At 45.4% G+C, this 16,477-nt stretch overlaps 1 protein-coding gene across 17 annotated transcripts in view; it reads right to left on the bottom strand.

Annotated features, from left to right (window-relative positions):
- The window catches only part of PTPRT (protein tyrosine phosphatase receptor type T), a 619,839-nt gene extending 616,089 nt beyond the window's left edge, over positions 1-3,750 (bottom strand). For all 17 annotated transcript variants that reach the window (XM_079978848.1, XM_079978862.1, XM_079978850.1 and 14 more), the window contains exon 1: positions 3,258-3,750. In XM_079978848.1, the coding sequence (XP_079834974.1) occupies positions 3,258-3,327 (70 nt within the window). In that variant the 5' untranslated portion in view covers positions 3,328-3,750. The remainder of the gene's footprint in view (positions 1-3,257) is intronic.
- Positions 3,751-16,477: the final 12,727 nt, after the last annotated feature.

Genomic DNA, 16,477 nt, shown 5'->3' with positions numbered 1-16,477 from the left:
GGACTGCAGCCTAAGTCTACTAGTTGATGGTCAAGAATTTCACAAGAAACAAGACTGTAATTTGCATTTGCCTCAGCTCTGCTGACTTCTATGGGACATGGAGATGTAAGCAGTACCAAGATATCACTTCAGTCTTGGGTTTTTCAATCTTGATCCAATATTCTGCGATCCAATTTTTTTGCAAACAAGTAACAAAACTCCAACAGCCAACTTCAGAGAACTGGACACCCTGGAAGTTTTGACAGAAGACGTAAAGGCACTGAAAGCATAGCTCAATGGGAAAGCCTGTGTGGACAAGTCTATAATTGCATCTAATAGTTATGAAGGCAGCACCATCTGATGGACAACGGGGAAAATACACTGGCTGCAACAGATGGAAGCTTTCATGTGGTTAGGCATGAAAATCCATCAGAGAGGTGAGGCGTTCGTGAACGTTTATTTCATCTTTGCTTTCATTATCAGAGTATTAGCTGTGCAAATTGGTTACAGGGCATTAAGTCTTCGGTGGTTAGGTGTAATCTTAAAAATAAAACAGGCAGCACTTCCCATAACCTCATTTACAGAAGTGGCTCACCAAGTCATGTTTATTTCTATAAATAAGATTCTTTTATCTTTTTCAGCAGCAAAGCAGGCAACTGAAAGACGGGGTGAAAGGTGGCATTCACAATCACAGAAAGCAAACACTGCCTTTCTTCCTTAACAAACAGTGATAATGGAAGCTTCTGACCCATTGGATAATCTGTGGGGCCCAATTCACTTTTAAGTTTTATAATTACATTCGTTCGCCATCTCCAATTTCTGGCTCCACCTCCACCTCCTCCTCTGCTTTATAAAAGTTTAGACATTGATACCAAAACTCAGATTAAAGGACCACAGTGCTACTGTTTGATAATGAACTCTCAATCTACCCCCTTACCCCATTTTACAGATTCTTTCCCCCCCAGGTAGGGGATCTGCCATTAGAAAGCTGTGTTACCAATAATGGTAACGGGCAATACACAAATATTATGCAAGTTCTGCTGAGTCAAGTAGAACTTAGTGCAGAACAAATGTTCATATGATCACCGCTTTTTGATGATGCAAGCATGAAGCAAGTTCTACAGAATCCAAAAGAGGAAGAAGCAAGTCTACTGAAAATGGGGGATTATTTCCATATCAATATGTGTAGGAACAGGATGTTAGTCTAAACTTAGACTAAACTTAGTCTAAACTAAACTAGTCTTGAAATTTACACATCTCAGAAGTCCTCTGTTCAGCAGCCACAAACAGTGGAAATGATATTTGAGTGAACTCCCTTCTTATGGGAGGAGTGTCACAATGGTGACTTTGTCAGTTTTTTAGAATTAAATCTGAGGTGATATTCCTTTCCCTGCAATGATATACGTTGCATATAGCAGCCTTCCCAATCTGATAAACTTTTGGACTACATCTCCCACCAGCCCCAGCCAGTGTGGCCAATGGTCAGGGATGATGGGAGCTGTGGTCCAAAACATCTGAACAACACCAGACCAGGAAAGTCCAGAATACAGTAACTCAGTCAGTTACCTTCTGTTGCCCGTTATGCAGATCACTCTGCCTTTTGCAGAGCTTAATAGGATCACTTCCATTCGTATGATTCCCTCCTTTTTTAAAGTTAAGTTTAACATTTTCAGTAGAAGCATTCAAGGAGAGATTTTTCTGCAGGCTTCTGAACAGTGATCTCCCTATTTGCATGCTCTGCCAATAGGAGTATATTTCGCAGAGCAGCCAAGAGTTCTTTGATCTTTCAGCATCTTCTTAGCCCTAAAGACCATTCTGCTGAATTGCACTCAAGCCTGAAGGTTGCTGGAGTCGAGCCTCAATACTTGTAATACCCAAGTAGCCATGCCTTACAGCTGTTGTCTCCATAAATGGGTTGTAGGCATTTAAAATAATAATTTTCAATAACTGGGTAGGTGAGATGGACATTTTCTTAAATCTAGGTAATTATTATTTACTTTTCAGACAGACTTTTAAAAATAAAGGAAAGTCCACAGTAGGACAAAGAAAGCATGTGAGGAATCTACACAGCGGGAGGGGGAGAAATTTACAGCAGGATAAAGAAACCATGTGAGGAATCATCTCTCACAAGGAAATTCCGACTGAAGAATGAAGGGAATGAGATTCCAAAGGGCTTCTAGGTTTTGGCTGTGTATGCTCCAAGACACAACCTCTCTCAAGATTAAAATGACAGCAACGGGACAAGTGTCAAAGAACAAATCAGACTTGTCAGCTATCCAAAGAAAGTTATTCCAGCCCTTTAGATCCCAGAGGTTGGTGGGGAAAGGGGTGGAGGAGTTACCCAATGAACTTTCAATTAAAACATTCCCAAGTTGTGATTTAAAGGTACAGCCGGACTCCTCAACCTGATGTGGCACATTTCTGAAACACTTGGCACTCCTCCTCCTCCTCCTTTGATGGGAGACCAACTGTTTACTATAAAAAGGACTGGAGTGGCTTGACTCCGCAAAGGAAGGAATGCCTTCAAATATCACACAAGGCACAACATTTTTTTTTAAAAAAAAAAAATCAGGCTTCCTAAAATATAGAAACATGTCTAATGGTGCCCCCCACCAACAAAAAATTCCCATGAAGCCAAACACAATACAGAGTTTATTTGGAAGTTCCATTTCTGATACTGAAAGCCAACAATACTCTAACCTGCCTCCTTATTTTCAGTTGCCTGTGGAAGCCACGTTCCTCAGCTGTCTTCATCACACTTGAAGAAAGTGCAATACTACACAGAAACAAGCTTCCTTGAGTTCAATGGGACTTACTCCCGGGTAAATAAGCTCAAGGCTGCCTCCTGATTGGCGTTTTATGGCTGCGCGTGTGTAACAAGATGGGCAACGAAAACGCAAAACGCCTATATTCCCTATAGCTCAGCTTCTACCTAGAGCTTGCCAGATAAGCTCTGAACACCCATCATGCGAAGTCAATCTCCCACAAGCCAAGACAGACAGCCAGTACAATGCATTTTTATATATATAAAACAACTTATACAGGTCGACTCAAAAGAAAGTCCCACTGAGTTCAATGGAGCTGACTCCCAAGTAAACGGGGCCATGAGTCCAGCCATCTGACCTAGCCTTTCACACTCGCAGCTGCACACCCGGAAGGAAAGGGAGGACGCGACGCAGCGCAACCCACAGTCGTCTTGAGGAGCGCTGCTCGGAGTTCAAGGCACCCACCTCCACCCGCTGCACAGAGGCACGCGGCAAGAGCCCAACGCCCCTTACCTGCGAAGCCCTGTCCTCCGGTTTTTTGCAACAGCTGCAAAAGAATGGCAATCGTGGCAATCCTAGTCATTCTTTAAGGGAGTTCACATCCCCTGCCCAGGGTGGTAGCGGGAGCAGCAGCAGCAGCAGCACAGCCGGTGGTTCTCCGCGCGCCTTGCAAACATCCCTTGCATTGGAAAGACCGAGGAGTTGGGAGAGCGGCTCTCTGGCGCACACAGCTGAAGCCTCAGCTATCCCTGATCTGATGAGTAGCACAAGCTGATTGAAGAAGCGAAGGGGGAAGGAGGAGGAGGAAGGGGGGGCAGAGAAAGAGAGATTTCCCCCGAGTCCTAACGCTTGCCTTTTCTCGCTCGCCGTCTCTCGCTCAGAGTAGGGGAGGGCGGACGCCACGCACTCGCTCCCGTCACTTGCCTTGACCTCAGCAACTGCAAAACCCCCAATAATGCATCCCGTCTTGTTTTGGCACAAGGCGATCCGAGAGGAGGGAGGGAGGGAGGGAGGGAGGGGGAGATCAATGTAATTAAGCAGATGAACTCGACGCCGGAGAAAGGACTCCTGCAAGGAGGCAGCGGAGTTGGAGCACTCGCAAAAGCGAAATCAATGGAAGAGTGCCCGGGTGCTGCTTCCCCACCCAGCGTGTTTGCGTTGTGTGCCACCTCGGTGCCAAGAGCCTCTCTCGACTGCTTTTGTAACGGAGCAGCAGCGACAACAAGCAACTGCGAGCGCAGCTGAGGTGGGTTTCCTTTGAAGAGCCGCCTGGTGATTCTCGCGGTGGAGAAGAAGGGGAAACGTCGAGCGAAGGAAAAGCGATGAAGGGGGGGGGGGCAACCTTCCCGATGGCGCGCGCGCACGCACACCAACACACACACCCCTTTCGTGCTCAGCCAGAGCATAATAAGGATTGCGGTTAAGCCGCGCTAAGGAGAGAGAAGAGAAGATGAGCCCCCCTGCTAGGAGCATGAAAGTCACCAAAATGCAAGGTTTCCAGGGAGGCCATTATTAGATCAAATCTTCTAAAGCGCTTACAGACATTTCCAGTTGAAAATAGTAATTTTCGTCATTATTCACTTAACTTCGGATAGAGTTGGCTGCTAAATACCTACGCGCAGCAGGCGCACACAGGGAGCGAGGCATCACGCGCTCGCAAGGTTTCGCAATACAACACAAACGCGCGCGCCCGCGAAGCAGCCGCGCAGAGGCGAGGCGAGGCGGCCCACGACCTGCTCTGCTTTCCGGAAAGCGAAGGGTGCGCGGGGTGGTCGCGGACGCCTCGCTCGGCACCTCTCCATCCAGTCACCTAGCTAGCGCGCCTTGCTTCAGCAGCAAATGCCAACCTCTGTGGCGACGCATCTGCTGCCCGATCTTGGGTTTACAGAGAGAGAGATGGTGGGGGGAAGGCCGCCGAAGAGCCCCCTAGTTCTCCCCACCCCATCCCCGGTTTCATCGCTGGCACGACGGGAGATGAGTTTCTGATGGCATCTCTTAACTTTCAAAGGACGCCTTTTTTGCGCTCCTCTGTGGGGGTCTCTGCGTGCGTTTCAGTCAAAGCGCTTCCGACTTAACGAGCGCAGCTTCCTCGGCTATTTTAATGGCGCTGTTAATAATCCTGCCTCATACCGTCGCTCTACAGAGCCTCTCCATCCCCACCTCCCCACCATCCCTTTTTTCTTTTTCCTTCTCAAAAAGACCCCCCGCCGATGGCACTAATTTCACACAGCAACTTGATTCGAATATACTGGATGGATACCGTGTATTGGAACGGCGGCACTCCCCGCGTGGCCAGTAGGGGGTACTGTTGCATTAAGAGTAACTCATTTCCATATTACACCACCACCCCTTCAGCAACCCGAGGGGGGCAGAGTGCCAGGGAGAGGAGAGGAGGAAATCAAAAGATGAGGAACGTATGGGTAGACTGGCAATTTTAGAAGAAGGACAGAGAACATTACCCAGGTGAAATGGTAAGAGAGCTTGGTGTAGCACTGGAGTCCAAACCCTGGACTACAAAGCTGTCAACGCTGAAGTACTACGGCACAGAACTGCTCTCCAGATTTATAGGTGAGACCAAAGTGGAAGGAATTGCATCCACCACCCTGGGGGATAGGCTAATTTTAAATCATTTCAAGAAGCTGGCCGATAACAATGAAAAGCAACTTGAAGAGCCAGTCTGAAGCATTTCCCTGTCTCGGTAAGGGCCATATAGCACAGTGACAGAGCATCTGTCATGCATTCAGAAGGTCCCTAGTTTGAGCCCCAGCATCTCCAGGTAGGGCTGGGAGAAACTTCTGTCTGAAACACTGGAGAGAAGCAGCCAGTCAATGTACTAAACTACATGGACCAATGGTCCGACTCAGCAGAAGGCAGCTTCCAATGTTCTGTGCAAAAACCACAAAATGAAAAAAGAGAGAGGAATGCAACTGTAACAGCTAGTTCAATGGGTGCCAGCCAGCAAGGAGACGCTGTGTGAGAAAGGTTGGTGCTATTTTAGGGTTGTGGTCCCAACACACTTTGTTGGGACTCAGCAGCCAGCCAGCCAGCCAACACAACTTGCATTATGCAAGACAATTCACTGGGACTCACTGCAGAGTGGGAATCCATAGGACTGTGCAGCAGCCAGTAGGTGTAAAAATGTCCATAGTCTCATTCATCATGACCACTCTCTAAATTATAACAGGTGAAAAAGCTTTTTCATTGCAATGGCTAGTAGTACAAAAGACAGTTTATATAAGACAGCTGTGTTAGACCCCTGAGTTTATCTCAGGTTACTAGCAGGTGTTGAAGTGTCAGGAGGAAAATCTACCTTTCTCTGTTTCTTTTGCACCTACATCTATTGTGAATGGTGCTGACACATTCCCCATTAGGTCTGCACTGCAGCTGGATATACCTTAAGTTCTATGACATTCTGAACTTCACTTCCTTGAAATGTCTCTTCTGAAAATACTGGAACTGCTAGTGCTCCATAATACAAAAGCCTACTCTCTTCACAAAAGTGCATGGTCTTGGAGCAGAAGAAGCAGACCTCTCATCATTAGTGGATTGTGTGGTGCACATTCAGAGCCTCCGTGAATTATAACCAGTCCCATTGCGGCATTATAGAGTTGGCAGGGGCCCTGAGGATCATCTAGTCCAACCCCCTGGGTACAGGAACTTGCAACTATCTCATACGGGGATTGAACTTGCAACCTTGGCATTATCAGCACCACACTCTAACCAACTGAGTTATCCAGGAGTGCAATCATCCTTTTTAAAGTCTGCTCTTCCTAATCTTGAACCTCTAATCTCCTTTAATCATTACAGTGGTACCTCAGGTTACATACGCTTCAGGTTACATATGCTTAAGGTTACAGCCTCCGCTAACCCAGAAATAGTACCTTGGGTTAAGAACTTTGCTTCAGGATGAGAACAGAAATCGTGCTCCAGCGGCACGGCAGCAGCAGGAGGCCCCATTAGCTAAAGTGGTGCTTCAGGTTGAGAACAGTTTCAGGTTAAGAACGGACCTCTGGAACAAATTAAGTGCTTAACCCAAGGTACCACTGTAGTTATTGTTTATATCCTGCCTCGAAGAAACTCAAGGTGGCACATTGGTTCTCCTCTTTCCCCATTTTACTCTCACAACAACCCTGTAAGGTAGGGCAGCCTGAGAAACAGTGACTGACTGGCCCATGAGACCTTCATGACCAAGTGGGGATTTGGAACCTGGTTTCCCTGGTCCTAGTCCAACACTCTAACCACTACAGAACACTGGCTCATTTCAGCTTAAAATGAAACTAACACCATTCTGTGTCATGGCAAACTCATATAACCACCAAAGCACAAGGAGTTGGCCTGACCAGGGGTTCAGAAGGCCCCATACCAGACTGAGTGGACACGAGCGCCACTCACCGCCACTCCTTGCCCTCTCCCTGGATCTTAGCAGTGGGTGGATGCAGGGGCACAGTGGTGGGGGAGGTGCCAGGGGGGCCATGGCCATGAACACACAATTTTTGAAGGGGTGCGAACCAGGTATCCTGACATGGGCACCTTCTGGTTCATCCTAATAGATCTTGCTATAGGATTGTTCCTTAAGGTCCCCCCCCCCAAGAGTGACCCTACCTTCAAATTATCAAATAAAAGAATGTTTTTTTTCTGCAAATATTCACAAAAAAGCATTAATACTTTCAGGACAGCTCAGTTCTAAAATGGGTCTTCTCTTCTTCTTTGGCAATCACTCGTAGCCGAGTAAGATTGTCTTCCATGAGCACTGTCTTAACAGTGAGTCCATAAGTGACTGTGGAGGCCAATTCATGACCTTCCACAGTAGGGACATAGGTTTCCGGGGAGCAGCTGATCACGGTGTGGATTTGCCAAGCGTGCCTTCCTCTTAGCACGTTTCTCCCTTGCATCCTGAGTTTGAGTGTCTTCAAAGCCCATGACACTTTTGGTAAAGGCTGTTCTCCGATTGGAGTGCTCGCAAGCCAGTGTTTATACTACATTTTTTTTACTTTTTTTTTGCCTGGAGAGAGTCTTTAAACTGTTTTTGTTGACCAGCAGCATTACTCTTTCCATTTTTAAGTTCAGAATAGAGTAGTTGCTTTGGAAGACAATAATCAGGCATCTGAACAACATGACCTGTCCAACGAAGTTGATGTTGAAGAATCATTGCTTCAACACTGGTGATATTTGCTTCTTCCAGTACATTGGCATTAGTTTGCCTGTCTTCCCAAATGATGGGTAAAATTTTTCGGAGACACCATTGATGGAATCTTTTAGGAGTTCTAATATGGATATAGGCTTGCTTTCCCCATCTATCAGTTTGGCTTGAATGTGAGTCCACTGAAGCAGTCATCCAAGCACCATATATATCTATATTCCAGTAGAGTGTGCCATTGTGAATGTTTCCAAATGAACATTTGTTGTGGCACAGTAAAGCTAAGTAGATGGCTTCCAGGTTGGAAAGCGGGATGGCCACTTCAGCATGCATTGTGAGGGGAGGCTTAATTTTGTAAAAAAAGTATCCATTGCGGCTTGAAATAGACTCCAAATTTGGTTGTGTGAATCAGCTCTTGAAAGGGAGAATGGGGAAGCAAAAAAATAGATAGCAATTTAAAAAACAAAACAAGAATCTGGAAGATAACTTTGTCTGAGTTCCTGTGCAGCCAGTATCAGTTACTGTAGTCAATACTGAGCTAGATCGACCAATGATCACTATAAGGCAGCTCCCTATTTTCCTTCCTAAGTTCCACTAGCTAAAATGGAATTTACTTCCAAGTAATTATGTGGCACTGTGGTCTAAACCACAGAGCCTAGGGCTTGCCGATCAGAAGGTTGGCGGTTTGAATCCCTGCGATGGGGTGAGCTCCCGTTCTTCGATCCCAGCTCCTGCCCATGTAGCAGTTCAAAAGCACATCAAAGTGCAAATAGATAAATAGGTACCACTCCAGGGGGAAGGTAAACAACATTTCTGTGCGCTTGCTCTGGTTCGCCAGAAGCGGCTTAGTCATACTGGCCACATGACCCAGAAGCTGTCTGCAGACAAACGTTGGCTCCCTTGGCCTATAGAGCCAATAAAGTGAGATGAGTGCCGCAACACTAGAGTTGTCCGCGACTGGACCTAATGGTCAGGGGTACCTTTACCTTTACCTTTAAGTATGTATACGAATGTGCTACTAATTTCATAGTGCACCATGTAAATAGGGTGGCCAGTTGCATTACAGAACAGGACTGTTGCACCTTTAATAGTTATGCAAAGAGGGAATTTCAGCAGGTGCACCTACTCTAGTATTGGTATTGGTATTGGTATTAGCAATGCTGTTTTCTTTTTTAAAAAAATGTTTAGGAGTACTCTCATTTTGACTCAAGAAAATCACCATTTTATAGTTCAAATCGGGAAAAATAAATACAGTAAATGGACAAAAGTACATAGGTTCACAAAATGTTAGGGGTATGTGTACCCCTGTGTACCCCCCAGAAAAAACAGCACTGAATATTAGTATTAGTATTACAGTCATACCTCATGTTACGTCCACTTCATGTTACATTCTTTCAGGTTATGTCCCGCGGCAACCCGGAAGTACCAGAAAGGGTTACTTCCGGGTTTCGCCGAAGCGCAAAATGATGTCACGCGCATGCACAGAAGCAGCAATTTGCAACCTGCGCATGCACAGACACACCGCTGCGGGTTGCGCTCTTTTCATGTTGTGAACGGGCCTCCGGAATGGATCCCTTTTGCAACCAGAAGTACTACTATAGTATTGAATCTATGCACTGTCTTTCCAAAGGAGCCCAGGGTAGAAAACAAGTGATCAAACAATACAAACAGTTTAAAGTTAATTCCATTACAGATGCAGACTGGAAATACTCATAAATAATCTTCAACCCTGTAGTTATATAATGCTTTGGTTCTGAAATGGGAAACTTGTGGCTCTCCAGTTGTTACTGAATTACAATGCATCTTCAAATATCTTAAAGGCTGTCACGTGGAAGATGGAGCAAACTCATATTCTACTGAACCAATGGATTCCAATTTCAAGGAAGGAGATTCCACCTAAACATCAGGAAGAACTTTCTGATAGTAAGAGCTGTTTGATAGTGGTGGACTCTCCTTCACTGCTGTTTTTTTATAAAACTGAGATTGGATGGCAATCTCTCAGGGATTCTTTAGCTGTGATTCTTGCATTGCAGGGTTTAGACTAGATGACCCTTGGTGTCCCTTCCAACTCTATGAACTCCCATCATCCCTGACCACACTGGCTAGGCTTGATGGGAGCAGGAGTCCAACAAGATCTAGAAGGCAACAGGTTCCCCACTCTTATTTTAGTTCAAAACCAGAAATATCTGGAAAAAGAGTGGACAGCGTACCATGTGGGCTTGCGTGTTTCCATCACATAATCCCCTTTATGGGCTGCTGTTCTTCTTTTGCACAGTCCATAGTTCCCAGCATGAAGCATCTGCTGGACAGACAGGCAGGGAATTAACACAGGTTGTGGGTGGAAGCCCAGCATCTTGTAAGCACTGGGTGACGTGTTTAATGAATGCACTCAGAAAGATTTTCTCATCTTCCCATGCAGTGCTGTACGAGCGACTCACTTTATTCATGCATTATTTTTAAAAATATAAATCCCAAGTGATCGCTAAAAAAATTAAACGTAGCAAAATCCTATAGATTTAAGTTGCATGTTGGCCAATGGGGCTTACTCGCAAGTAAGCCTGCATCAGATTTGCAGCTTAAAACAAGTAACACTGACATGCTGTATCCAATTAAGGAATTAGAATATGTTTTCTTCTGATACTGGAATGTTTGCATTTAATCCATGCACATTCCTCATGATTCGATAATGGGAGAAATTTGATGCCCTAGCAAAAGACATCTAATTTTAAAAATTGCATAAAGGAGAAAAATAACCCTTGCCCCATACATTTGACATTAAGCCACAGCTGCTGTTATCTGTAATTGGACTAATGTACCTATGTCTTGCAAACAGCAGGTTAAAGTGTTTTTTCTCATGAGATGTTTAGTAAAAAATAATTTTAAAAAAATTAAACCACAAAGATTCTTTCTCTTTTTAAAGCCTTTAAAAAAGGGCTTCCCATTTTATTTTCTGTTAAAGGTAAAGGTAAAGGGACCCCTGACCATTAGTTCCAGTCATGACCGACTCTGGAGTTGTGGCGCTCATCTCGCTTTATTGGCCAAGGGAGCCGGCATACAGCTTCCGGATCATTTGGCCAGCATGACTAAGCCGCTTCTGGCGAACCAGAGCAGCACACAGAAACGCCATTTACCTTCCCGCCGGAGCGGTACCTATTTATCTACTTGCACTTTGACGTGCTTTCGAACTGCTAGGTTGGCAGGAGGAGGCACCGAGCAATGGGAGCTCACCCCGTCGCGGGGATTCGAACAGCCGACCTTCCAATCGGCAAGTCTTAGGCTCTGTGGTTTAGCCCACAGCGCCAACTGCACTGGAGCTAAATAAATATTCTAATGTGTGTGACAATCAAGAGGCAGATTGGGTCAGTATGCAGTCTCCTCTGTCCGAAAATTAGAAAGGGCCACAGCTCAGTGGAAGAGAATCTGAGTTGCATATCAAAAGTCCCAGGTCCAATCCCAGATAGGGGTGGGAAACCCTGAAGGGTTGCTATCAGATAATCTGAGCTAAGTGAACCAATAGTTTGACTTAGAAAAAAGCAAGCCCCTACGTCTCTTGGTCTAACCGGCGTGTATGTCCAGTGCGAGTGAATGTGTTCTTCTTCTAACTGAACTGTTTGCGCCTGCAGCAAAGGTTTCCAGATTGGTTAAATATATATTTCGCTTTGTGACTTCCCATTACGCTCTGCAGAGATCTCTTTCCAACTTCCCCCATCTCACCGACAGTATAAGAGATGAGATCTGCCTTGCACGTCTTTCTTACTCCTCTTAGTTTCTTCAGCTGCTCCGTGCGGAAGAAGCCAAATGCAGATTTGGCTCGGCAGCTGCTCAAGCTAGTAAAAGAAGATATTACGCCCCACCCACCAGTGAGGAATTTTAGAGGAATGTTGGCTGCTCTGCCCCCCCCCCAAATATCAGAAAATGCAAATGTTCAGATAGAATAGATTTTAGAGCTGTCCCTCCCTAGGAAGCATCCAGGGAAACAACTGTCCAGAAATATTTAACTTCCTGAATTGCTGCCAGCAAATGAAAAGAAGTCTAGGAGGATGAATATCGAACCACCTGCCTTCACTCAAGACCCTTGAAAGTAACTGCCTTTTTTCCCCCTTGCCCTCAACTTCTCTTCCCAGAGTTGTTAGCATATTTGCAGCTAAGTATGAGCATAAACACAGATACCAGCTGTCTTTTTAAAAATCTGGCTGCAATATGAAATTGCTAATAGATGTCTGACACATTGGCACTGATCTCCTACATACCATTTGCCTTAATATACTCCTCCTTGCCTAGGGAGAAGTTAAGCAACCGTGCATCAATAAGTCAGGAATACCAACTTCACCTTTGCAACAGGATTTCTTTAAAAAAAAAAAAAATCTCTTCACAGAGTGGGCTGAATGCTTCAAATCTAGGAGACTATTTGGGGCTACACTGGTCAGTACAAATACAGTGGTACCTCGGGTTAAGAACGTAATTCATTCTGGAGGTCCGTTCTTAACCTGAAACTGCTCTTAACCTGAGGTACCACTTTAGCTAATGGGGCCTCCCACTGCCGCCACATTATTTCTGTTCTCATCCTGAAGCAAAGTTCTTAACCCGAGGTATTATTTCTGGGTTAGCGGAGTCTGTAACCTGAAGCATCTGTAACCTGAACCTGAGGTACCACTGTAAGGTAAAGGTAAAGGGACCCCTGACTATTAGGTCCAGTCATTGCCGACTCTGGGTTGGTGGTGCTCATCTCGCTTTATTGGCCGAGGGAGCCAGCATACAGCTTCCAGGTCATGTGTCCAGCATGACTAAGCCGCTTCTGGCAAACCAGAGCATCCACAGAAAAGCTGTTTACCTTCCCGCCGGAGCGGTACCTATTTATCTACTTGCACTTTGACGTGCTTTTGAACTGCTAGGTTGGCAGAAGCAGGGACCGAGAAACAGAAGCTCACCCCATCACGGGGATTCAAACCACCAACTTTCTGATCGGCAAGTCCTAGGCTCTGTGGTTTAACCCACAGTGCCACCTCCCTAGGTACCACTGTACTAGATTGCAACAATATAGAACCAGTGTCTGTGAGAATTTGATAATAAGCTCCATTGAAGTGAAGTCACTGTGCAGGTGAATATATCTGACTGCAGATTGCCCCAACCCTGAGGAACAGGGTAGTTTAGAGCAGTGTTTCCCAACCTTGTGCCTCCAGCTGTTTTTGAACTACAACTCCCATCATCCCTGGCTAGCAAGACCAGTGGCAAGGGATGATGGGAATTGTAGTCCAAAAACAGCTGGAGGCACAAGGTTGGGAAACACTGGTTTAGAGGACAAGCAGATAGAGGAAAGGGAGGGAAAGTTCCATTCCATATGGGGAAGTTAATGCAATGACTTAGTTACACCTCAGGCTTTCCAAGGGCCTCTGTGCTGTCACACCAGCCTGCCCACTCCCTACTGAGGATGCTTTTCTCCATGTCCCATCCATGGCCAATGTACAGCTGTTGGGAGTGGTTGAGAGACTAGTCAGTCAGATCAGGACCCTGGTGTGAGATGAGGCAGGGTTGAACCTTTTGTCTCAGCTAAAGTTTCAGTCAGTATCCACCCTCCTGTGTCTGCTGTTAGCAATGGCAGGACAGCTTCCACTGGTGTCAATAGGCGCTTTCCTGCCATTTCAAATAACTGGCATGAGGCCTATCAATTCCAATTTATTTACTTTAGTGTTTATGTAGAGCATATGTACCCCACTCTTCTGCCAAAAAGGCTCCCAGAGTGATTTAAAGGTAAAGGTAAAGGGACCCCTGACCATTAGGTCCAGTCGTGGCCGACTCTGGGGTTGCGGCACTCATCTCGCTTTATTGGTCGAGGGAGCCGGCATACAGCTTCTGGGTCATGTGGCCAGCACAACTACGCCACTTCTGGCGAACCAGAGCACGGAAACGCCATTTACCTTCCCGCCGGAGCAGTACCTATTTATCTACTTGCACTTTGACGTGCTTTCGAACTGCTAGGTTGTCAGGAGCAGGGACCGAGCAATGGGAGCTCACCCCGTCGCGGGGATTCGAACCGCTGACCTTCTTACCGGCAAGTTCTAGGCTCTGTGGTTTAACCGACAGCGCCACCCGCGTCCCAGGGTGATTTACACACAGTCAATTAAAACAAGACACTCCTCCAGACTTAACAAAAAATGACACACAAGGGAAAGGGGATGGGGGGGGATGGGGACGGGGCAAACCCAGGCACCAATTCTTAAACATTTGTTCTTATAATGACCTGCTGGCACATTTCAAGCATAGGCAGTACCTGATGGATCTGGTGTTTCAGCAAAGCTGATGGAAAGAGGCCTACTTCCCATCTCTTTTGCTGAAGCAAACTGAGGGCATGGTTGCTCCCTGGTGACAGTTGAGGGAGAGGCCTCAATCTGGACTGTGGTGGGCAGAAAATGTTGATGCCCCCCCTTCCATGCCACAATCCTAATCCAGTCCCCTCACCCACATGCCAGGACAAACTCCATCACTGTGCCAAACATTCCCCCACATTTCCATGCAACCATTCTCCAAAAATTCATGAAGAAGAAAATGGCATTTGAAAATAATTGAAGGGGGTGTCATTTTTTAGATTCTATTGCTGCCGTCACCAACCCAGTGCTTCCCACACCCCTGACACCACCATAAGCCCATCACCACTTTTGTGAGTGGCGGCGCTGCCACAGCCAAGAGTGTGGAGCAATGGTGGTACCACACTTCACACACTGTGGTCAGTGCTGTGTTTTTTCTACATTTAATCTGAATTTACCACCTTCGTGGAAAACCTATTAAAACAACAAGTTGGGAACAGCAAATCCAGACACTGAGTTCACAGTAAACTTCTGTGAAGAAACAGTCATTTTATTGCTGCTGCTATCTGTAGCACCAGGTGGCATGAGTTCACATTCATAGTGACAACCTCAGTCCTCAACCACCAGAAAATTCAAACACTCACATTTCAGTTCCTGAGGAAAAGAGCAAAATCTACGTTCCATTCAGCAGCATCACACTAGTCCTCATGATCACTCAGCATATAGAACTTGAACCCAGCTCTCCTGGCTTATAGTTCAATCCTCTGGCCACTCAGATCACATAATGCTGATGACATAATGCTAAAAATGAAAATTCAAATTTCTAGTGGAATGTTAATAGGAAACAGCTTTCCCATTCTCCTTCAGATACATGCCTCTTGGAAACTGTACTAATACAGAGCTTTTGTGTTTTTAATATTTAGAATCTTAGGTCCCTTCCAGGACTGCAGGATTTGCATGATTGTCACTGGTTTACGATTATTTCCCTAGGCTATTTCAACAAGGCGCCTATTTCCAGCATTCACTGATGCTTCAGAGGGAGGTACATGCCCCCCCCCCCGCACTGTAATGTTAATATGCAATGCTGTAGGTGGAAAGAGGGAATAAGTTTCCTCCTGATCCCCTCAGGCGATCAGTTTATGCCCTGAAGCATGAGATTTGATTACCCTTATTATCTCAGTGAGTGTAGCTACAGTCGTTACTAGCAGTGATAAAAATTATCCCGCTATTGTTGGAAATGCAGAGAAAACTTCATTTTTCCGACAGATCAGCCTGCCCTTCAGATGGCTTTTCTTAGAATAGCCCTTGGCCCATTCCATCTTGTGACAACTTAGGCTGTTCAAACCCCGTCATTCTGAAGTGTTTATGTCACTCTTTGTGAGGCTTTTCCTCCCATTTCTCGTCATTTCTTCCTCCTTAGAGCCCCTCAACCTCTTTATGTTGTGCACTGGGCATTTAGAAGTAATGCAGGTTATACCTCTTCAGGCCCACCTGCCATCCCACCTCTAACATGACAGATGGGCAGCACATTGTCAGTTGCTGAATAGGCCAATAAGGGAGAATGGAAGCTGGCTATTTCTTGGTTAGTCAATTAGAACTTCTCAATATTCATTGATGTAGCCACTCTTAATCCCAGCCCAGTTCTCCCATGTGAAGCTGCTATTTAGACAAGGGATGGGGAAGAGATTTATTTCAGTTCTCATTTTAACGTGAAACTACCTAATTCACACTTTCCCGAAACAATACGTGCAAACTGAAAAACAGTTTTCTGTTGAAATCTACACTGCTCTGAATTTTGCAGTTCTCAAACCAAGTAATTTGTACAATAACGCATTTAGGGGGGGGCTGTTCTAAAAAAAAAAAGTGTATTATTGTGTATATAACATGCAAAAATGTTAGAGGGAATTGTTTGCTTGCAAAAATGTATATATTTAGCAAATTGTGCACCAAATCACTGATGAATTTTCATGAGGACTTTTACCAAAATTGCAAACTGATGAGGAAATGTGGAAAACTGTAGATTGGAAGAGGAATGGAGAGAAACAAAAACTACCCATTCAATTATCCCTTCGTATAGCACATCTCTGGGGTTCTTTGTGAGTGCCAGCTTCCATGGGAAACAGACATTATATATTTGGTTGTCCCAAAAAGCTTTTAACAAAACACCTCACCAAAAATGAGTAAGTAAACGTTGCCATCATGGAATGAGAAGACTGGTTTTCTCTTATGACCTCACATATCATTAAAAACAGGAAGCAGAGAACAATTTAATCCAGATCCCCACTTTTTAAAAA

The sequence above is a fragment of the Podarcis cretensis genome (assembly GCF_951804945.1).
Source record: "Podarcis cretensis genome assembly, chromosome: 6".
Lineage (NCBI taxonomy): Eukaryota > Metazoa > Chordata > Lepidosauria > Squamata > Lacertidae > Podarcis > Podarcis cretensis.
This window is presented reverse-complemented; position numbering and strand designations above follow the sequence as displayed.